The sequence below is a fragment of the Notamacropus eugenii genome, chromosome 2 (genome assembly GCF_028372415.1).
Source record: "Notamacropus eugenii isolate mMacEug1 chromosome 2, mMacEug1.pri_v2, whole genome shotgun sequence".
NCBI classification, from domain to species: Eukaryota; Metazoa; Chordata; class Mammalia; order Diprotodontia; family Macropodidae; genus Notamacropus; species Notamacropus eugenii.
In genome coordinates, this window is record NC_092873.1 from 338,803,280 (window position 1) to 338,825,797 (window position 22,518).

At 45.1% G+C, this 22,518-nt stretch overlaps 1 protein-coding gene across 2 annotated transcripts in view; it reads right to left on the reverse strand.

Moving 5' to 3' along the window:
- The window catches only part of SDK2 (sidekick cell adhesion molecule 2), a 434,613-nt gene extending 414,899 nt beyond the window's left edge, over positions 1 to 19,714 (reverse strand). For both annotated transcript variants that reach the window (XM_072645578.1, XM_072645577.1), the window contains exon 1: positions 19,537 to 19,714. In XM_072645578.1, coding sequence (XP_072501679.1) covers positions 19,537 to 19,600 — 64 coding nt within the window. In that variant the 5' untranslated portion in view covers positions 19,601 to 19,714. The remainder of the gene's footprint in view (positions 1 to 19,536) is intronic.
- Between the last annotated feature and the right edge of the window lie 2,804 nt (positions 19,715 to 22,518).

Here is a 22,518-nt window from a genome sequence, read left to right on the forward strand (position 1 = left end):
GTCTCTTTTGTAGTGTAAGGTCCCAAAGGGCAGAAGCTACATTCATATCATTTACTACAGCAGAATGGTGTGTGTAGCTAGATGTCCTAGAAAAAAGAGGAAAGGGAAGAAGAAGAGGAAGGAGCTGTCTGATGTCATGTAATATAAAAAGGTGGCTTGGGGTTCCTCAAGTATCTCTGGTACTAGCTGAATGACCATGGACAAATCTCTTTGCTTCCCTGAGGTTTAGTATTGTCATCTGTGGGGCAACCAAGTGGTGCACCAGGCCTGGAGTCAGGAGGAAATGAGTTCAGATTTTTGACCTTGGACATTTACTAGCTGTGTACCCCTAGACAAGTCACTTCACTCTGATTGCCTCAGATTCCTAATCTGTAAAATGAGCTGAAGTAGGAAATGGCAAACCACTCCAGTATTTCTACCAAGAAAAACTCAAATGAGGTCATGAAGAGTCAGACAGGACTGAATAAAAACCACCTTTGACTTCAAATACCACGCTCCTTCCACTCCCCAGCAATTCCTGTGATCATCAAAGCATAGGATTCAGAGCTAGAAGGGAACCTTAGATCTCAAAAATTTAACCCAACTCAGACTTCTCCTCTTCCCCCACCTGAAGCAATTTGTAAGTGAAGGACTCTGTTGGGAATATATGTGTACATGTGGGAAAGGCTCCTTCCCAGACCTTTACTGCTTACATCTTATCTTCTGTTCTCCCATTCTAAGAAAGTTGGGTGGAAATGAGTCTCGTACATTAAACTTGGACTGTGGAAGACCTGAGATCAAAACCTGCTTCAGACACTTACTAGCTTTGTGACTGTGAACAAGTCATATAACCCCTCTCAGTCTCAGTTTCCTCACCTGCAAAATGGTAGCAATGATAAATATCAGCTCCCAGGATTGTTGTGAGCATCAACCGTGGGAAGGGTGACTTCCCTTAGTTCCATTTCCTCATTGGGTACCACTCCCAAAGAGTAGCATTGTGCCCAGGCTGTGGACTTAATTGAAAGTCAGAAGATGTTTCTCTGCTATTTGGCATGCAGAGATTAAGTTACTCTCTGACCTTTAGTTTCTCCATTTGTCAAAGGAGGCAGTTAGGTGGATAGAGTAGACAGAGTCAAAAAGACCTGAGTTCAAAATACTTAATGGCTGTGGGACTCTGGAGCAATTCAGCCTCTATATCTACCTCAAGTTTTCTCACCTGTAAAATGGGGATATAATAGCCCCTACCTCCCAGAACTGTTGTGCAGATAAAATGAGATAATATTTGCAAAGTACTTAGCACAGTGCTTGGCAAAATTTTTTATTGTGGTCGATTAGCTGTATCTCTCTCTTTGTGACTCCATGTGGGGCCTTCATAGCAAAGATATTGGAAAGGTTTTCCATTTCCTTCTCCAGTTCATTTTACAGAGGAAGTACCTGAAGCAAAAGAGGGTTAAGTCACTTGCCCAGGGTCACACAGCTAGTAAGTGTCTGAGGCTGCATTTGAACTGGGGTCCTCCTGACTCTAGGGCTAGCACTGTACCACCTAGTTGCCTAGCACACAGTAGGTGCTTAATAAATATTTATTTATTATATATTATATTATCTATATGTAATATAGATAATAGATAATATAATAATATTTATAAAATAAATATTTATTTCTTTCCTTCCAACAGGAATTCTACTGGCATGCCCTATTACATAGGATTAATGTGTTATAGGGATCAAACAAGATTTTATATTGTAAGCAAAGGTTCTTTGTAACCAGAAAGAGGTAGAACAATCTGAAAATTATCACACCATCTCCTTTAAAGCCTATCTGTCTTCTCATTATCATTTTTCATCAGCAGATAACCTTCAAACTCAAATTCTCAAAGAAATGAGAGCCTTTGAGAATACTTCCGGAGATGAAGGGGGAGGAGAGACATGAACCCTGTAACTGGACATTCTAAGTTGCCAGATATACAATAAGATCTCACATTCTAGGCCTTGAAGTCGTGTTTGGGGGTGGGATTGGTGGGGGGCCCAGATAATAGGCCTTGTGTTTATTCCCACACTCTCCAGCAAAGCCAGGCTGGAATGTGACTTTCTCTGAAGCACTTTTTAAAGGACTGGAACATCAAAAGTACCACTGTCTATCCAAATGGCTTTGGGACCAGGCTGGGGCCAACATCTACCCCCACTCAAATTCTTCCTTCTCACCCTATGGGTTGTGACCTCCCCTCCAAACACCTTCTGATTCTTCCTCCAAAGAGACTTGGGATAAAAGACCAAATGCAAACACAGCCAGACTCTATCACCCCATTTTCCCAGTAGGAAATGGGGAGGGATGTACGTGTCTGCATATATGCAGAGAGGCAAGTGCTCCCGACAGCTTACTTTGTAGCTGAGAGCGGCTTCCTTAGCCGTGGTTGATTTCTCTTCATTAGTTCAATCATATCAACACTGACAGCCGCATATTTATTACTGTCCCAGTGACGACTATTTTTCACCCAGTGATGCGAAACTTGATAATGAGCTTAGAGGCGAGCTAATGAGGAACTTCCTTAGGTGCCCTCCAGTGGCTCCAGGCCCTAACGATGGTCACTTCTCTTTAGTGACCAGCGTGGGAAGTGGGCTCCAGATCCGCAGAGTGAGGGTGAGAGAGTAAGCCCTTAGAGCAGGTGTGTTTAACCTGGCACTTAGGAACTTGGTTCTTTAAAAAATATTTTTATAACTACATTTCAAAATTATTTCTTTATAATCTTTTGCATTTTATTTTATGAATTTAAAAATATTATTCTCAGAAGGGGTTCATGGGTTTCAATCAGCCCAAGGGGTTCAAGACTCTGAAAAGGTTAAGAACTCCCTGGTTTAAGGCCTTTGGGCTAAGCTACTGAGCATGGTCAGAAAGCAAAGAGCACAAGAGACTTCAGGGATGACCTAGCCATCAATGAGCCTTCTCCTTCTTCTCCTTCTCCTACCTCCATGTTTTAAACTCTTCAGTGATGGCCCTGAGAAAAATAGTTATGTGGACAGAGGAAAGATAAGAAGGGTAACTATGTGGGGCTGGCCTGGATTTTAGTTGCTACAGCTCAATGTTATAATATCATAAGGATCTTCAGCTGGAAGGGACTTTGGAGATCATTTAGTCCAGGCATTCTTAACCATTTTATTCTTAATTGTCATGGATCCTCCTTTGACAGTATGGGGAAGTCTATGGATCCCTTCTCAGGATAAGGTTTTTTAAATGCATAAAATAAAATATATAGGATTTCAAAGGAAACCAGTTACTGTTTACCGATATAGAGCTATCAAGATACTAAAAATAAATAAATAATAAAAATTCTCAGGCTCTAGGTTAAGAACCCATGTTCCCCAACACATATTCTGAGATCTAGTGACATTGGCCTCGTGGCCTTCAACGAACAAGACTCTCCATCTCTGGGCTCCAGAGATTTTCTCTGCCTATTCCCCCATACCTGGAATGTTCTCCCTTCTCCACTCAAGACTACTGACCTCCCTGGCTTCCTTTATATCTCAAGTAAAATTCCACCTATTAGAGGAAGCCTTCCCCTACCCCTCTCAGTTCCAGTACCTTTCCTCTATTAGGGGATAGAGGAGTTGCAGCGGAAGCCAAATCAATAATAACTCAGATTTTTATAGCGTTCAAAGGTTGAGGTTAACAAGTCTATTTTCTCACAGTAGACTTTTGTTCAGTTGTATTTCAGTCATGTCCAACTCTTTGTGACTCCATGGATTTTCTCGGCAAAGATACTGGAGTGGTTTGCCATTTCCTTCTCCAGCTCATTTTACAGATGAGGAAACTGAGGCAAATAAGGTGAAGTGACTTGCCTGGGCTCACACAGCTAGTAAGTATCTGAGGCTGGATTTGGACTTAAGAAGATGAATCTTCCTGACTCCAGGCCTAGTGCTCTATCTACTGCACCACCTAGTTGCCTACAATAGGCCTATCAGGTAGTTATTCTTCATTGTGCAGATTAAGAAACTGAGTCTCTGAAAAAAGAAATGACTTGTTCAAGGTCACCCAACTAGTATATAGCAAAGCCAGCACTTGGATTCAGGTCCTTTGACTCTCCATCTAACATTTTCCAGGATGTTAGTACCTCTTCAAATCAATCCACAAGTATTTGTTTAATGTCAACTGTACGTTGTGGTGGGGCAGCTAGCTGGTACCATAGTGCACAGTGTGCTAGGCCTAGAGTCAGGAGCTCCTGAGTTCAAATCCAGCCTCGGTCACTTACTAGTTGTGTAACCCTGGGCAAGTCACTTAATCCCAAAGGCCTCCCACACAACCGAAAGAAGATTCAGCATTAGCATTTATCCCTTAAAAACTGGCAAAAAGCCTTTATCATTCTGTTGATTTTCTAGACTCAAGAAAGTTTGGGGAGAAAGTTACAAATCTGGGCTTGATTTGCTGTTGTGTTGATTTCTAGACTTAAGAAAATAAATGAAGAAAATGTTAATGCAGATTAAATTTTAAAATGTGTCTTGCCAAGGTTTTCTCCTGCTGTCCCACCCCCCAAGAGCTGGGTGTTAAACATTTACCAGCACACCTTCAGATGAGATTTATTCTGTGCGATTTCAAAGGATGGAACTAGGACTAATGAGGAATAATTATAGGGAAGTAGATTGTGGTGTCACATAAGGAAGAATTTTCTAATATTTAAAGCTTTCTGAAGGTAGAAAGATCTCTCTTTCATAGGAATTATTATCTCATCACTGAAAGGGTTTTCAGTAGATCATGGATGACAGTACGTTAGGATTATTTCTGAAGAAATTATTGCATTAGGTGAAAGACTGAACTAAGGTCCCTTCTGACTCTGAGATTTGATGATTCATTACTGCTCTGCCAATTTATGGTTAGCCATAATTCCCTCCCTTAAAAGGATCAGTAATTTGAAGAAGTAATTTACTTTCTCTGAGCAATGCTCTTGATGATTTTGCTTTGGTATTGATGTTTCCCTATATAAGTCCATAGGTGAAGACCTTGTCCTGGAAATAATGATGTCTCCTTGGTAAGGTGTGATTTCCTTGTCTGCTTCTGGTTTGCCCCATTGACATCCCATTAAGGATGACAGGTCGATTTATGGCTAGTTCATATACCTGGGCTATATCTTTGGACTAAGCTTTTAAAAGAGAGGCTAAATAGAAAGAGCAAAAGTCACATGCCATAGGGAACAAAATTCAGGAGCAGAATTATTGGCCCAGAGAAAGGTTTCCTAGATCAAAACTCTCGGACCCAGTGGTAGAGTTCTGGGACCAAGTTTTCAGACCTTGCAGAAAGTGAAGATGAGGAGCAACAAAGGACAAAGTCAAGGTAAGGAACAGCAAACCTAGATCTTCTTCTTCATCGGTACTGTGAGTTAGGTGGACTGTGCAGGGTCTGGAAAAGAAGTCATTTCCCTAATAATGAACTCTGAAAGCTTTTTCCTTGCAGGAACACTTCAATCCAGGGTGACAGTATAAATTTAGAGAATCATTTATGCCCCTGGGCACTGGTAGGGCTCATTGGGAAGGGAAAGAGAATTGTCACAACTGTTTATACGCTTGGGTATGAGTCCTTTGCATTGTTGTCAGGCTTAAAAAAAAAACAACTTTTTCTGTTATCAGTGTTTTATTAGCCTGAATGAGTGTATGGGAGCTGAGATCCACTACTGATTTTTGGTGAGCTCTAAACATGAGCCAGATTCAGATGTTCCAAGGGCAAACTCTTTGTGAGGGCATAAAGCAAAAAGAGTTGCTTAGTGAGAAGCTCTCCAAAGTAAAATCAGTCTATATAAACATAGAATACTGGCTCTGGTCCACTGCTTATGGTTTTATTTATTCCAAAAACTAAGGAATCCATGGAAACCACAGTTATCAACAAACAAGGTATCTAACCCAGGCCCCAGGTGGTGTATTGGTGCAATTCATAGCTACCTTATAACCCACAGCAATATCTGAGCACCGTCACTGTTTCTGTCTTTCTGTCTCTCTTTTTCTCTCTGTCTCTGTCTCTCTCTTCTCTTCTCTCATACTCAATGCCAAATGTCGTTAGGGACCCTAAACATTCACCTTAATATTATTAATAATAGCTAGCATTTATATAATGCCTACTATGTGCCTGGCATTGCATTAAACACTACATGAATATTTACAAATGTTATCTTACTTTATCCTCACGATAACCCTGGTAGGTAGGTGAATGCTATTATTATCCCCATTTTACATATAAGGAAACTGAGGCAGGTACAGGTTAAATGACTTGCCCAAGGTTCCACAATTAGTAAGTTTCTAAGGCCAGATCTGAACTCAGGTCTTCCTGACTTCAGGCCAGCACTTTATCCACTGTGCCATCTCACTTTCTCTTGTTTTACCTTCTCTCTTTACTCCGACTAATCATATACATGGAAGGCAGAAGACTTACATCTTCATTCTGCATGTGGGCAAGCTTGAAATGCAGCAAGGAGCATCTCAGCCTACTTTTTAGGGTCAGGACTGTCATGCTCAGGGTACCATGAACCAACCTCATCTCAGCCTTGGCAGAGCCCAGCATCATTTTCTGTCACCCTCAGTTATCTCACAGTCACCCTCTTCCATCTTCAGCTTTCACCATTAGCACTTCTCTCGAGTGAGAGATTCACCTTAAACCTTATGCATTTGCTCCTGCCCTGTAGCAGAGTCACAGAATCCTAATCCCCATAATTAGTACAGGAGAATGGTTTGACCCTTTTCCAGCTGAAGTGCAGTTTACTCGGTCACCATGTCAATGGCAAAGTGGGGACAGGAATGAGGGGCAGTGGGTGGGGAAGGCCAAGGCTTCCCAAGGGAGGCAAGTGTGGGAGGAGGGAGAAGTAGAGGCCACAGGTCTGCCATTGATCCCTCAGGCTAAACAGCTCAGAAAAGACTTGAGTACTTGGTCCTAAAATCAAGTTGGGGTAGAAGAGAAATGAAGAGAGGATCCAAAGAAATGACACTTGGGGGAACCAGGGCCAAGCACTCAGTTGGCTTAGGACCCCACTTGAATTTGTAGAGAGCCTTAAGGTAGGCAAGTAAGTAGCTCAATGGATAGAGTGCTAGACTTAAGACTCAGAAAGATCTGAGTGCAAATCTAGCCTCAGACACTTACTATCTATGGGATCCTGGGCAAGTCACTTAACTTTGCTAGATTCAGTTTCCTCATCTATAAAATAAGGATAATAGCACTTACTTCACAATAAGGTTGTAAAAATTAAATAATATCCATTAAGTACTTTTTCAACCTTAATGTACTATATAATTGGCAACTATTATTAGTATATGATTTATAATAATATATTCATAGATTCCTCACAACAACCTTGACACCATAATCATCCTGCATTTATATAGCATTTATAGAGAGCTTTAAGGTTTGCAAAAAGTTTTACAAACATTATCTCATTTGATACTCACAACAACCCTGGGAATCAGGTGCTCCTATTATCCCCATTCTACAATAAAAGAAATTTGAGACTAGAAGAGGTTTAATGACTGGTCCAGGGTCATACAACTAGTAAGTATCTGAGGTTGGACTTAAACTCAGGTCTTCCTCCTGGCTCAGTTCCAGCACTATGCTAATTAGCTGCCTCTTAGATCAGGGGTTCCTGGGGTCTGCGAACATATTAAAGAAAATATATATTAACTGTCTCGTAATAAAATTGCTTTCTTTTGTCGTCCTATGTATTTTACTTAATGCATTTAAAACATTCTAAGAAGGGGTCCACAGACTTCATTCAGCTGCCAAAGAGAGTAAAGAAGAACCTCAGGCAATAAGTGTTATTATCTCTGTTTTACAGATGAGTAAACTGAGACCCAAAGAATGAAACAACTTTCCTAGGAAAGAAACAAGTATTTATTATGTTCTTATGCTGTACTAGGCACTGTGCTAAGGACTTTACAAATATCATCTCATTTGATCTTCAAGACAACCCTGGGAGATAGGTACTTTATTATCTTCATTTTACAGTTGAAGAAACTGAGGCAGATAGAGGGTACATGATTTGCCCATGGTCCCACTGCTAGTCAGTAACTGATGCTGAATTTGAATTCAAGTCTTTCTGATGCCAGAGCCAATACTCTATCCCCTACCCCACTGAGCTGTCTCAATAAGGCTTGGAGTCAGGATGTTAACCCAGAATTCGCTTCACTCTAGATCCTGTGCTCTTCCCATTACAGCATATTTCCTGACACTGCTCTCTAGGCAAGAATCATGGGTCCCTGTGGTTTGGTGCTCCCAAGAGAGCCCCACAGTCAGGGCCAGGGTCAAGTCTCAGCAAGGCAGGCAGTTACTTATGGGTAAAAAACACAGGGGGGTAGACAAGGAACACTTTTGGTGTTGGCTTTGTATAAATGTGCCTCTTTTTAATGGAAGAAAAATCTTTGCATGCTCCATGGCCTGGCTTTCTTATTTGTGGTAATTCAAATCACATGTGTCACAGTATAAGCTCAAAAGCATCCAAGGGTCACAGTAACCAACACACATAGACATACAGCAAAGGGGGAAGGAAGGAAAACAGGCTGGATGGAGGATCCTCTTTGTGGATGGAATGTCACCCAATACAAAAGAGAGTTAGAGGCTTTGTAAACTCTACTTGGTCAGCATTTATTTTGTGTGTCGACTGAAAAAAAAAGATCCGTACAGTTTATTTAGGGAACTCAGAGTTGAGCAGGGACCTTTGAATATGATCCTGCAGAACACATTAATTTTGATGAGGCAATCAATGGCTCTGCAGCCCCTGAAGCCCTCAAAGTTGGGAGGTAATCACTACCACGTTCGATGTCATGCCTGGATATGAGACGTGATTGTGTTCTGCCATCCCTGCTATGCCTCGACATGAAAATAAATGGATCCTAGAAGAGGTAAAATTATATGTGAATGACCCCCTTCCCTCACCCCAACCAACACGAAGGTTCTTCTCTCCAGCCACACAAATACTCAGGTAGAGCACTCAACTGGGTTCAAATACCTGTAGACTTTGGGAGATTGCTTTCTGAATCTATTTCCTCATCTGTAAAGTGGGTTCAATACCTGCATCACCTACCTCCTGTAAATACCATAAGTATCAAATGAGATAACACATACAGATATAAATGCCAGGTAGCACAATAGATAAAGCACTAAGCTTGGAGTCAGGAAGACTCCTCTTTCTGAGTTCAAATCCAGCCTCAGACACTTACTAGCTGTGTGACCCTGGGCAAGTCACTTCACCCTGTTTGCCTCAGTTTCCTAATCTGTAAAATGAGCTGGAGAACAAAGTGGCAAACCACTTCAGTATCCTAGCAGAAAAACCCCAAATGGGGGTCAGAAAGAGCCAGACATGACTGAAGCAACTGAACAACAACAACAAATGTAAATAAACCTTAAAATACCATATAAGACTGCCTAGAAGGGCATATGTCTAGGTTGCTGGTCATGGCACTACTCTCATGCCCACCTGTGCCCCACAGATGGAGAATGACAGACCAAAACTGACCTTCCTAAATGGTCTGCATTATTGCAAATACTATTTCCTTCCTTTATCAAACTTTCATCACCCCTCTGGGCTACTAATAGCTTCCTAAGCAGCATCAAATTTTAATCTCCCTTCCTCCCCTCCATACCCCCTGTTCTGCCTAAAAGCAACTCATGCTGCTAGGTCTGTGGCAGGCCAGTCACTAATGTACTAGATGACCCCCCAAAGCACCAGACTATTCTAGTGCATCCAGCTACTGGTGAGCAGAGAAGAGAGTGCAGAGGGAAAGCAGAAAAGAAGGGGAGGAGGAAAGAAGCAGCTGCTTCCAATGGCTCTCGTGAGGGTACTAGACTACTCACTGCAAAATGGAGGCAGCAGACTAAAAAAAAAAAAGAGAGAGAACCCAAGTTTCTGGGCAAGTTCTGTAATTCTGCAGAATTTTTAGGAGGTTGAAGTACATGTTGGTGAGACGTCCTTACAGCAAAAAGTGGCTTTCCTTGTATATATCTGTAAATTGTACATTAGGCTATGCTATATTCTGCTTGAGGTCTTAGGCAAAACACACACCAAGGGTCTGAGAAGACAGAGATTATTCTGTCTAACAAGGTTAGAGACAACACTCCCTAAAACCTTCCCTATTCTCTTGGGCATGACTGTGTCAGAGGTCATGGGACCCTGGCTGTAAGTGGCTGTACAACCTTGACATCATTCCCAGATGATATTTTACAAGGAAACTAGTTTAGAATTAGGAGCTTTAGCACCATCAAGTTGTCTCTAGTCAGATAACTTTTAAGCATTCTAATATTCTTATATTTTATATATTAAGTAAATAGCTCTATTTAGAAGCTCAATAGTAGTCAAAAATAAGAAAGAAGGATTAGGTACCCAGATATACAAAGCAAACCATGGTGGCAATAAAGATCTTAGGATGCACAGGAAAGGCTAAGATGGGGGGGAGGGGCTTCAAATTCCCAAAGGAATGAGCAGAATTAGAATAGAAAAAACTCAAGGCAGGATCTGCAGAGGAAGAAAAATCAGGTACTGATCTGAGATGCCACAGGGAACCATTGCATTTACTCCAGCCCTGCTTAAACCTCTGTATTCAGTGCTGGTCTTGATCCATCTCTCTTTGTCCAAATCTTTCAAGATGGGTCCCAGAAAGTAGTAGGTAAGAGACAAACTACAGGGATTGAGCAGAGTTAACCCAACATCTAGAGTAGACAGGCATTGAAAAAGAGAGGGAGAGATATTTTTCTAACTCTCCTTGACTTCACCAAAGATAACAGTGAGGAATCTACTCGGGTCTTACTATCCCAGACATGGCAGAAGCCATGAGGAAAGTACATACTCAAAATGATCCTTCCCCAAATCCCCATTCTATAGCTCTTCCAGGAAAAGGGTATGGATGGGCCTGTGGAAACTAAACAGAGTTCAGACCCCTGTCCCTATATAAAGGACATCTTGTATAAATGTACCATAGTAGTAGCACAATGGAAAAAACACAGGACCTATCATCAAGACATCTAAATTTGGACCTCAGCTCTGTCACTTATTAGCTATAGGATTTATTCAAGTCACGTAATCTTTCTGAAACTTAGTTTCATCCACTGTATACTGTGGAAAATAATATATGTGCTACCTACCTTATAGAGCTGTTATGAGAAAAAATGCTCTGTAAACCCAAAAGCAATATAGAAATGTGAAGTTTTATTATTTCATTAATTAAAAGACTCTTGTAAGACACCCCATCAAACATAGGTCAAGTATTCAGGAAAACCTGGATTCAAATCCTGTGTCTGGTACTCACTAACTACAATAAGCACTGTACTCATTAATGTAATTAATACAAATTAATCACAGCAAGTATCTGAACCCCAAGAAACTCTTTAACTTATCTACTAATGATAGATGGGTTGCAACCTGTTTTTCAGGAGGGTGTTTCCATATCCACCAATTCTTGACATATTGTGGATGAGACTTTTAAGGACAAAGACTTGTTCACTCTTGCTGATTGGTTTTGCTATCCAGCACCATCAGAGCTCAGTAAATGAGGGCTGCGTTTGGCTTTGGAGGGTCTCTTGCCCCACCAATGCCATGCAGCCCCAGTTAAGGAGACCATTCCAACAGAACAATGCACAGGTATTTTCATGATCCCAAGGTAGTTCTTGATTCTTTAGCCTCCACCTCTCAATGCTCTCCCTTTTACTCCCCACCCAATTAATAAAACTCCCCAGGAAACCTTGCTTAAGACAGAGTCTCCCCTTTCCATACCTTCTACAGAGCCCAAGGGGAAGGGAGACCCAAAGAGGAGGCCTGGATGACACAGGAGAGGATGCCCCAGCCCCAGAGCCAGGCCTTGTTTTTCTTTTCATTTCCATGATGAGATGTTTGGGGCTGCTGCCTGCAGTAGCTGCTCTTGGCATCCCAAGGCCCCAAATTACGATGACTAATTCCTACCGATTTAGGCTGCTCTGGAGCCATCTGTGGCGACATGCTCTGGGGGAGCAGGGAATGGAAATTCCCTTCAGACAGAGCACAGTCACACTCAGTGCACCCCCTAACTCAATGCCACCCCGCCCCTGAGGGGTAGGGAGGGGAGGCCACAAGATTAGTGTGTTCCAGCCAATCAGTGGGACTCTTTGGCCAAAGTACAGGCCCAAGAATGCCCACCTTTGTTCCAGGGATACAGACTGGGTTTGCTTTTGTTCCAATTCTACCTAACACCCATAGGGACCCAAAGGCATTTTAACATGGCATGCCATCAGCAATAGCAGCCTAAAGATCAATACGTTATTTTGGGAGTCAGAATGGGGGATGGGGCAGTGGAAAAAGAATTAGATTTGTAGTCAGAAGAGCTAGGATCTAGGACTGTTTCTGCTACTTACTATGTAGATGACCTTGGGAAAGTCAATGCCCCTCACTGGGCTTTGGTTTCTTCAGTGGAAAAATGGGGAGTTTAAGACTCCCTCTGGCTCTAAGTCCTATGTTCCTATTATTCCACTCTCCATGCACTTTCATAAAAACAGGTCTGCAGCAAACTATTTGACCAACATCCTCCCTTGCTTAGGCTCAAGGTTTCTGGTTCAGCATTCCATTTTTTCAATAGACAACAACATGGAGACCCCCACAGGAACTTGTCCCTTCAGCCCCAAAGGCTGTTTTGATGTAATATATCATTTTGAAGGGAAGCTAAGTGGCTAAGTCAACAGCGTGGATAGACTCATCTTCCTGAGTTCAAATCTGGCCCCAGACACTTACTAGCTATGTGACCCTGGGCAAGTCACTTAATCCTGGTTGCCTTAGTTTTCTCATCTGTAAAATGGGCTGGAGGAGGAAATGGTTAACCACTTCTGTACCTTGGCCAAGAAAACCCCAAATGGGGTCATGAAACGCTGATATGATTGAAAAAGACTAAACAACATCACCTTGACTGATCTACTGTAACCTGAGTAATGGGAGTAACTCCCATTGCCAAGCAAACTGCAGCAAGTAAAATGCCAAACCCATTTCCCATCCCCCAGTATGCCACCAAGGTTTGGTGAAGATAGCCATCTTGAAGAGAAGGATGGCAAAGGGACTGGGAGCCCTATACTCTAACACTGCTTCAGGAGCATTAGACGTGACAGGTTAGCCTGAAACAAGCCCCCCTCCCCACAAACACACACACACACAGTCCCTCATTAATTAGCAAGAGGGTCTAATCAATAAAGTATTTTTTTGCCATCAGTAATTAATAATTACAGATTAACTACCCTCTATAATTAAACTTTCATTTTTTTCCCCTTGAGGGTCATTTGATTTTTATTTTGATTAGCTCCCAACAATAAATTTCACTGCTTTGGAGTTTACCAGGAGCATCTCCAGCTACCGCTTTCCAAAACTATTTCTGACTCCTATTTTCCTTTCCTCCCTCCTCCTGCCCCTCTGTCCTAGGCAGTTAAGTGTCTTAGATGATAGATCACTAAGTCTGGAGCCAGGAAGACATGAGGTCAAATTTGACCTCAAACACTTACTGGTTGTTTGACCTTGGGTATGTCAGTTAACCTCTGACTACCTGTTTCCTCAAATGAAAAACAGGGATGATAATAATAGCAACTACCTCCCAGGGATGTATCAAGGATCAAATGAGATAGTATTGGTAAAGTGCTCAGCACAGTGCTTGGCACATAGTAGGCACTTATTAAATACTTGTTTCCCTCCTTCCTTCCTTTCCTCTCCTGGTCGCTGGATGGCAACTGTATCCATTCTCTTTCCCATGGCTAGTCCTGGTAATGGAATCAAGCTGAAAGGGCTGCCAGTCTGTTCACTCTGTGTCTCCCTGAACATGAGAGCAAGGGTAGAGTCATGGAAAGAGAACTGGATTTGGGCTTTTGAAGACCTGAGACTGAGCCCTAGCTCCAATATTTTCTATTGGTAATACAATGAGCAGCAGGGTCTCCATTCTTTAATGAAGTTAACAATACTAATATTACCTATCACATAGGATTGTTACGAGGAAGGTGCCCTATTGACACCCAGTTCTCAGTGGGATTCCAGGAAGAGCAGGCTGCACGGAGCCCTCCCCCTGTCTCCATCCAGCCCTTGTTGCTGCCTAGTTCCCAGCTGATACCAGATGCCCCCTCTCCCAGCTGGGTACTGATTCTTCTCATCTCCATCCCTTTGGGAGGGAACTCAAGGTCTCCAATAGACTCTGATTCTCTGGCTCACTACCCCCTTCCCAAAAACTGTGGGTCAGGGATATGACCCCTCCGGGTGCAAGGATGAGCAGAGTTCCCAACAAAATCCTTCCAGTAAGATGGTAGAGCATCTGGCCTTTCCACCTGCCCTGCAGCTCTTTATCTCTCTTAATGAGGAGACTCCTCAATGATCAGTGACTGTTTCAGTTTTCTATTTGTATCCTAAATGGTAAACACAGCGTCTGGTACACAGTAAACACTAGATAGGTAATTTATTTTTCATTCATTCAAACATGTACCTCTTATATTTTAAAGAACTATAGAACTTATAGGAATATAAGTTTATAACTTAAGGGAAAGGGAGATATGTTCATTTTGAACTTTGGCACCTCAAGGTTTACAAAACAACTCCTCCACCATCAGGATATGTAAGTAGCACTAAATCTACTTTACGGATGAGCAAGCCAAAGCTCAGAGGATTCAAACAATTTTCCTAGAATCAGAAAGCTAGTTAAGTATCAGAGGTGGGATTCCAACCAGTGACATCTTCTAGCAGAGACTGAGGTGGAGAAACTGAATCAAATATTGAAGAAAGACAGTGACTTGGAAGCCAGTGTTGATGCTGTCCAGTCATCTTTTGGTTGTGTCTGAACTCCAGTGAGATTGGCAGATCCAAGTTTTCTCGTCTTTGAGGGTGACCTTATTGTTGATATTCAATCACTTCTGACTCTTTGTGACCCCATTTGGGGTTTTCTTGGCAGAGATGTGGTTTGTAATTTCCTTCTCCAACTTATTGTACAGGTAGGGAAACTGAGGCAAACAGAGTTAAATGGGGTCACACAGCTAAGAAGTGTCTGAGGCCAGATTTGAACTCAGGAACATGAGTCTTCCAGACTCCAGGCCTGGCAATCTATCCACAACCCTAGGTAAGTCAGTCACCTAAATTCTCTTCACCTTAGTTTCTTCATCTTCAATCCTGCTTACAATCTGTAATTCGTTAGGGAAGTTGTTGTGGGGAAAGTGCTTTGTAAATCTTAAGTTGACAAAGAAATGGGAGTTTAAATATTCAAAATGGGACACATTTCCCTTTTCCTCTTGTGTGTGTTCATCCTTCATTGCTGAAGAAGACCACGCCATCAGAGAAATAATGACATGACTTACACTTGACTTTGTTTTGAGTGAGGTGGGGCTGTGCAGGTCACCAGCCTCACTTCTCTTCCAAAGTCATCTGAATCCAGTGACCAGATATTCATAGGGATGACTGGAGAGGACCCAGGATGAGGAAATTTGGGTTAAGTGACTTGCCCAAGGTCACACAGCTAGTGAGTGTCAAGTGTCTGAGGTGAGATTTGAACTCAGGTTCTCCTGACTCCTGCACTGATGCTCTATCCACTGCACCACCTAGCTGCCCTGCTTTCCTCTTATACCTGAACCCTGACGGTGTTAGAAGCTCTACAGGGGAGATTCAGAGGGGCTCCTTTTCTCTTTCCTTGTTCTACTCCCTCAGAGCCTAATAGTAACTCCCACTTCAAACTTCATTCACCAACCAAAAAAACAGAAGGATAAAAAACCTCAGTGCTGGTACTCATCCAGTCCTTTGACCCAAACCCAGAGACGGAACAAAGTTTCCCCAATTTCCATGGGAAGGAGGCATGCCACTCTGAAGACAAATTGAAAGAGAGCAAACGCCTTGATGCAGGAAAATACTCTTAGTAAGGGAACACAAATGGAACAGCAGGGGATTCAGGGAGTCAGGCACTCAAAAGGGTAGAAAACAAGGGAAACAGAGCGATGGTGAATCAATCAGACCTTCACCTCTTCTGACAGGGAAAGCCTCTCCTTCAGGAAGCGTTAAGATTGGCAGCTGCTTGGCCTTGCTACATCAGGAAGAAATTATGGGCAGGCCTGGAAGAGGATGGACAGGGCCTGAGGATGTGGAGGGTGGCCTTGCTTGGGCTGTCTCCTCCATTTGAATGTAAGCTCCTTCAGAGAAGGGACCATGTTGGGTTCTTTGAATTTTGTTTTTGGCCTTTCTTTGTATCCTTAACACAATGCTTGACCCAGAATAATCACCTACTAAATACTGACTATTTATTGACCACCATGAGGGCTTCTGGAGGGCATTTGATCCTAAAATAAGTTTCTCGGTTTTTAGGTGTGAGGTATCCTTACCATCTCATCTCTGTAAAGGGATTTGAGATGGGAAAAGGGGTCCTAGCCATGGATCCAACTCACTCCCTTCTCCATGGGTTCTCTGAACAAAATCTGAAGCTACAGGTTGGTGTCCCAAGACAGATGTCAGCCTCCTCCGGCCATGGTTGGCTCTTTTATCCTTGTGGGCCTTTTAAGAAAGGCACTTGAGGAGAAGCCAGAACACAACTAAGGCTGGTACCAATTAGCCTTTTATAACAGTCAAAGGAAACTGAAAGAAGAATGAGGATGGGGTTAATATAAGAGGCAATTATGGTTTAAGGGCTGCTAGAACTTAGAACACATATGTAGTACTAGGAATGGGGTAATGAGTAGCCTCAAGATTTCACAACTTATATCTGTCTGGGAGCCTAGAACTATTGGGTAATCCAATGGACATGACCTAAGCATTGTGGTATAGGCAGCTGGGTAGCAGAGTAAATAAGAGTGTGTGGTCTAGAGTCAGAAAGACTCATGTTCCTGAGTTCAAATCTGACCTCAGACACTTTCCAATGGTGTGACTCTGGGCTAATGACTTAACCCAGTTTGCTTCAGTTTCCTCATCTGTAAAATGAGCTAGAAAAGGAAATGTCAAGCCCCTCCTGTGTCTTTGCCAAGAAAACCCCAAATGGGGTCACAGAGAGTGGGAAACAACTGAACAACACCAACAAAGCAGTATGGTGGTACAAAGACTAGAACTCCTCATCTGAAAGTCTGGTTTCTATTCTAATTCTGCCACTAAATAGCTTCTCACTTTCAACTCCATCTGGGTCTGGTGGGCAGATATGGACAACTGGAGATGGCCTAGGATGCAATGCGTGGAGGATCTGGGCATTTTCAAGCTAAGGTCTTTAACAGGCCTCAGTTTAACTGAGGCAGCACTCATTCAGTGATTAAAGATTAATAAAAAAATAAGGCAAAGAATGGCCTCTTTAAAAAAAATTATTTGAGAAAAGACCCTCAGGTTTTTGGCCAAAACAGAAACAACTGTTATTTGTATTCTTTCTGAACTGATGAGGGCTCAAACGATGACCAAGTAGGGCTTGGCCTGGGACCTACCATAGGCCAATCAATGAGAGCTAGGAGACCCTGGACAAGTAACTTCCCCTTCTCTGGAAAGGAATTTCTTTCTTGTCCAATGAGGAGGTTAGATCAGATGATCTCAAAGGTCCCTCCCAGCACTAACATTTAAAGACCTGAGTGTGGTGACACCTATAGTCTTAGTAGAAACACAAGAGCAGGTAAGTGGCACAGTGGAGAGTGCCAGGCTGAGAATCAGGAAGACTCATATTTCTGAGTACAATTCTGACCTCAGACCCCTACTAGGTATGTGACTCTGAGCAAGTCACTTAACCCTGTTTGCCTCAGTTTCCTCATCTGTAAAATGAACTGGAGAAAGAAATGACAGGCTACTCCTATATCTTTCCCATAAAAACCCTAAATGGAGTAACAGAGAGTCAGAAACAACTGAGCAACAAAGAAACACACAGGGGTGATTGTGGGAAGTGTCCGTTCCAGTGCCTTGCCTAGTGGTAAGCAGCAGTATTGAAAGCAGCAGTCAGGAGGCAAAACAAAACAGAGCATAATTAAGCCCCCACTCACCCATCCCACCCCCATTCCTTCCTCCCCATCTCCACCTCCCAGCAATCATCTTCTATCCTCCAGGCCACTCAACTCACTCTTGGCAAGAGTTGGTTTTGTTTTTAAAGACTGTAATTGAAGTCTCTAAGAGGGAACAAATGTCCAGTTCCCCCCTCCCATTTAATCCCTTCTCATTCTAGGGCTGGGGGAGAAAGAAGGATTCTATGTCATCAACTCTTACTATATTCCTAGATCTCCTTGGACAATATCATTAACTTACTACCCTCTCTCCCTTGGCCTAGGATCCACAGTTTCCTCCCTGGAGAAGAGACATGGGCTCTAATAGGGATTTGCCTGATACAAAGGAGGTATCCAGTTACCTTTTGTTCAAAATACTTACTGCTGGGCCTTAACCCACACAGTACTTTATACTTTCTCCCAAGGTCAAGCAACAAGGACCTAAGGGTTCCTGCCTTTTTTGTCTTTTTCTTTCTTTGTTTACTTTATTTTCTCTTTATGCCCTTCAGGTATTCCTAGGTTCACCTCAAACACACAATCTCTTTTAGGAAGGAGAGAAAGGAGGCACATTAAGTGTAATCCCCGACTGACACACCCTCCACCAAACCAGACACACCCACCCATCCCATTTCTCCTGGAAGATCAGGAGTAGTCTGAGAGCTTCCTCTGTCATGGGTACACACCAAGGACAAAACTTCTCATCTCCCCCCCCCCCATAAATTAATGTGTCTAGTACATAGGAAGTAATTAATAAATACTTGTTGATCAGTTGATGTCTATATACATTAAGGCCAATGCAACTCAGGAGACAGTGCAAGAAGGGTGAGGGGAGGATGTCATGGTGGGTGTGGGGAAAAGGTTTTTCAGAGACCCCTAACTAGTTGTGGCTGCAGGCATCAGTACATACATATAGCTACAGAGAGCTATTGTGCATACCGAGATCAAACACTGTGGATTCAGCCAATATACACTAAGACGATGAGAAGGGGTGGGGGTATGTACGTACAAGGATCACACTCGCAGTATGGAGGAAGAGGCAGACTTTTGATATAATGAACCTGACCGACGCACCCCCATTTCATGCCTCCCTCCCCTCCACTGCCCGGCTCCGGAGGTCGTAGAGCTGTTCACAGGTTGTTTTCCCCTGCCCAGTCTGACAGGGTAGGAAGACACAGCTCTTGAGGACGGAGATCCCAGCTCTCCCAGTTCTCCCAGCCCCAGGGAGCAGAGCTGGAAGAAGGCTCTGATCAGGTTAGAGGCATAAACTCGCCCCTTCTGCCCCAGCTAGGCATTTCTACAGAATGGGTGAACTCCAGTCTTGAAGAACTACACCACGAACTGGGGCTGGGGAGGTGGGGTGGGGAGGGGGAAGATACGGGAGCGGGGAGCCTCACGATCCCTCAGCTTCCCCTCAGCCCCCAACCCCAGTCCAGTTGAATTCAGAGATAGCGGCTCTTCTCTCCACCTCAGTTTATGTTAGCTCTCTGATCTCCTTATCTGCCTCTATTAAAGGCGCCCCAGAAAGATCTCAACCCAAAAAAGGGACTCCTAGTCCAGTCCCAGAAAGCCCGGGGGTGGATTCTGCGACGGCCGCTAAATCCATCGCGGGGTCCCCCAAACCACACGTGCCTTCTTACCTTGGGCTCCGGCAGCACGGATCCGCAGCAGGACCAGCAGGGTGCACAGCAGGGGTCCTCGCATGGTTTCGGGACGTCGAGGTGCCCCTCCGGGCTTCCCTACTTCACCTCTTTACGTTTTATAATCCTTGTGGGGTCCGACACCCCGCGGCTTCTTCCCACGGTGAATCAATTAGGGGCCCCAGTTCTCGGGACCGTGTACTCGAGACAAGGGGTAGAACGGATGTCCCCCTTGTCTCTTCCGAGCTCAATCTCCCAGAAGACAAAGAGCAACAAGGGGTTGGACTGGGCCGGGAGGGCTAGCCGCCCCCTACTCCCTCACTGGTATTGAGCACTTCCTTTCCAGTCCCCTTCTCCCCCAAAAGGCAGTGCTACCACGGCGGCTCCCCGGCAGGGTAGCAGCCTCAGCTCCAGCTCCGGGAGAAATGGACAACTTTAAGAAACTTCCTCCGGTGGCCACGTTGCCCGCCCCCCGCCCCCTCCGCCTGCCGCCCGCCAGCCCCTTGGTTTGGATTTCCAGGCGAAGTCCTCGCTCTTTGAAAGGTTTGGCCTCAGGTCCCAGCGCCTGGAGGAGTATGGAGCGGCAGGGGGGAGGGGGGGCCTGGAGAGTGAAGGTGATACTTTAGGGGTGCCGGGGTTTAGGGGTAGGTTGGTACATCGATCCAAGTCTTCAAGTTTCCTTCTCTTTCTTTAACTTTGCAGGACGCATCAAGTCGGGCAGAGACCGCTTCGACCTAACACACTCTCTCCCTTTTCTTCCTGCGCCCCCACCCCAACCCGTTTGGCACAGAGAATTCACCCGCGGATGGAATGCCGAAGGAAGCCGCCGGGACCAAGCTCTCCGCTCCACGCCTACCCGGCTAGCAAACTTTGCACGTCCTGCAGCTCGGCTGCGGAGCTCCGGCTGCACCACGTCCACACCAACCCCGATGCTGCCGGGGGAAGTTGGTGTGGCTGAGGGGCGCGCTCCGGCCGGCACCCAGGGAACTGAGCGCTCCGCCTGGCCTGGCGGCGCGAGAGACGGCCGGCTCTGCCCGGCTCCTCCGGAGTCCCTGGCCCCAGCCCGAGAGGACAGATCCAGGGAAGAAGGCAAAGCTGCAGTCTAGTCTGCGAGGCGCTCAGCCAGCTCTCCCCAGCTCCGCGCCCTCCGGGAAAGAGGAGAAGCACCTTTGTCCCCACGGCCAGCGAACCGCCGCGGCCCCGGCCAACGCCGCTCGGTCTCGCCGCGGAGCCGCTCGTCCTATCCAGCCGCTCCTCTCCTCTTCCCTGGGCTCGGCTGCAATGTGAGCTGGGGCTCGAGTCTCTGCCGAGCCGGGAGCGGCGGCGGGGGGGAGCCGGAGCCGTGGACGAGCGCGGCGGAGGCGGAGGGAGAGATGGAGAGGGGGGCCGAGCGCTACCCTGTGGCCACGACTGGAGAGCAACCCTGCGCGCACAGAGGGGGAGGAAGGAGGGCCGGGGGCGCGGGAGTGAGCCCCGCACAGACACGATCTATCTCCGATGCCACAGCCCCCGCGTCTCAGGAATCCGCTTTCGTGCAGTAGGCACTTCGAGTCCAGGGAGAGCGCTACATCACCTCCACTCCCATTCTGTCCCTCCCAGGAGCCCTTCTCAGGCCCCTCACATGCCCCCCTCCCCCAGTTTCAGTCCTAGTCCATTAAGGGGGGGACCCACCTCCTCACACACGCCCAGTCTGGCTTAATGCCTGGGTAAGAAATGGCATGGCGGAGACAAGCCAAGGCCAACAGGGTAGGGGAAACCGAAGGGGAGGGTCAGGAACAGAGTTCTCCTGTGCGCGTTAAAAAAGGTTTGGAAACACTTGGAAAGGGAACAGGGAAAATAGAAGATTGGGATCCATAAGGGGCGCAAGAACGTGGCATTGGAGCTTCGGTCACCTCGCGCCCCGCCCCCCTCCCCCCGCTCAGGAGAAGGCAAAGGAGCCACCCTGAGTCATCACAAAGCGTTTGCTCGCCCGGGAGCTAGGTTGGGGGGGGAGGGGGGCGGGATGGAGAGAAGGTCCCCTTTACCTTGGTTGGAAGTCTCAACAGGTGATGGCGCTGTAGCAGTTCCTCTGATGGACCTGGACTGGTTTTCTGTCTGCCTATTTCTGTTGCGAATCAAAGGACCAGTGTGTGTCTGCGTGGCCTGGAGATACACTGCGGCTAGTCTCTGAACTCTTTGTCTTTCCTGCCCTCCGAGTATGACACCCCATCTAGTCCTACCCCTCTTTCTTTGGACCCCCTTCCGTCCCTTCCCAGTTACTGAGCTGTTCTTATTGCCTTCGCTAGCAAAGAGAAATTAGTCTTCACATTGAACAGGGACTCTTTATCTGGGGTCCGTGAACTTAAAATAATTTTTTCTGATAACTTTCAATGCAATTGGCATTCTTTGTAATCCTCTATTTTACGTATTTAAAAGAATTGTTATCAGAAGGAAACCTTAGGCTCTGCCAAACTGCCAAAGAAGTCCATGACACACGCAAAAAAAAACCCCAAAACATTAAGAACTCCTGATCTAGAACATTTTGTTACTTTAATCTCAAAGACTCTGGAATGAGAACCAGGGACATTTGATGTAATGAGCCCAGGAGTTTGGCCTCTCTGCAGGCCTGCAGCCTTCTCACATAGACCAAATCTGGTATCTTCTCATCAAAACCTACACCTCATCCTGGCTGCAAGCACCCCAGCCCAACTCCAATTAGTAACTGCATGAGATGAAAGTAGGCAAGGGAGAGATCATGGATGGGCCTAGGGACTCCTCTATTCTCCCCCTCACCCCCCACCTAAAACAGGCAGATAAACACTGTACCACCTTACTTTTAGTCACTCAGGGCTCTGACTTCCACGTTTTCTCCCCCAGCCCAGCTCAGAGATACAAACTGGCAAAGCAGTCGAACTTGAAACAGTTAGGCTCTATGTTAACAAGGAAGTTTGTTGGACATGGTCCAAGCATATCTACCCTGGTGTGTTCCAGGATGGTGACTCA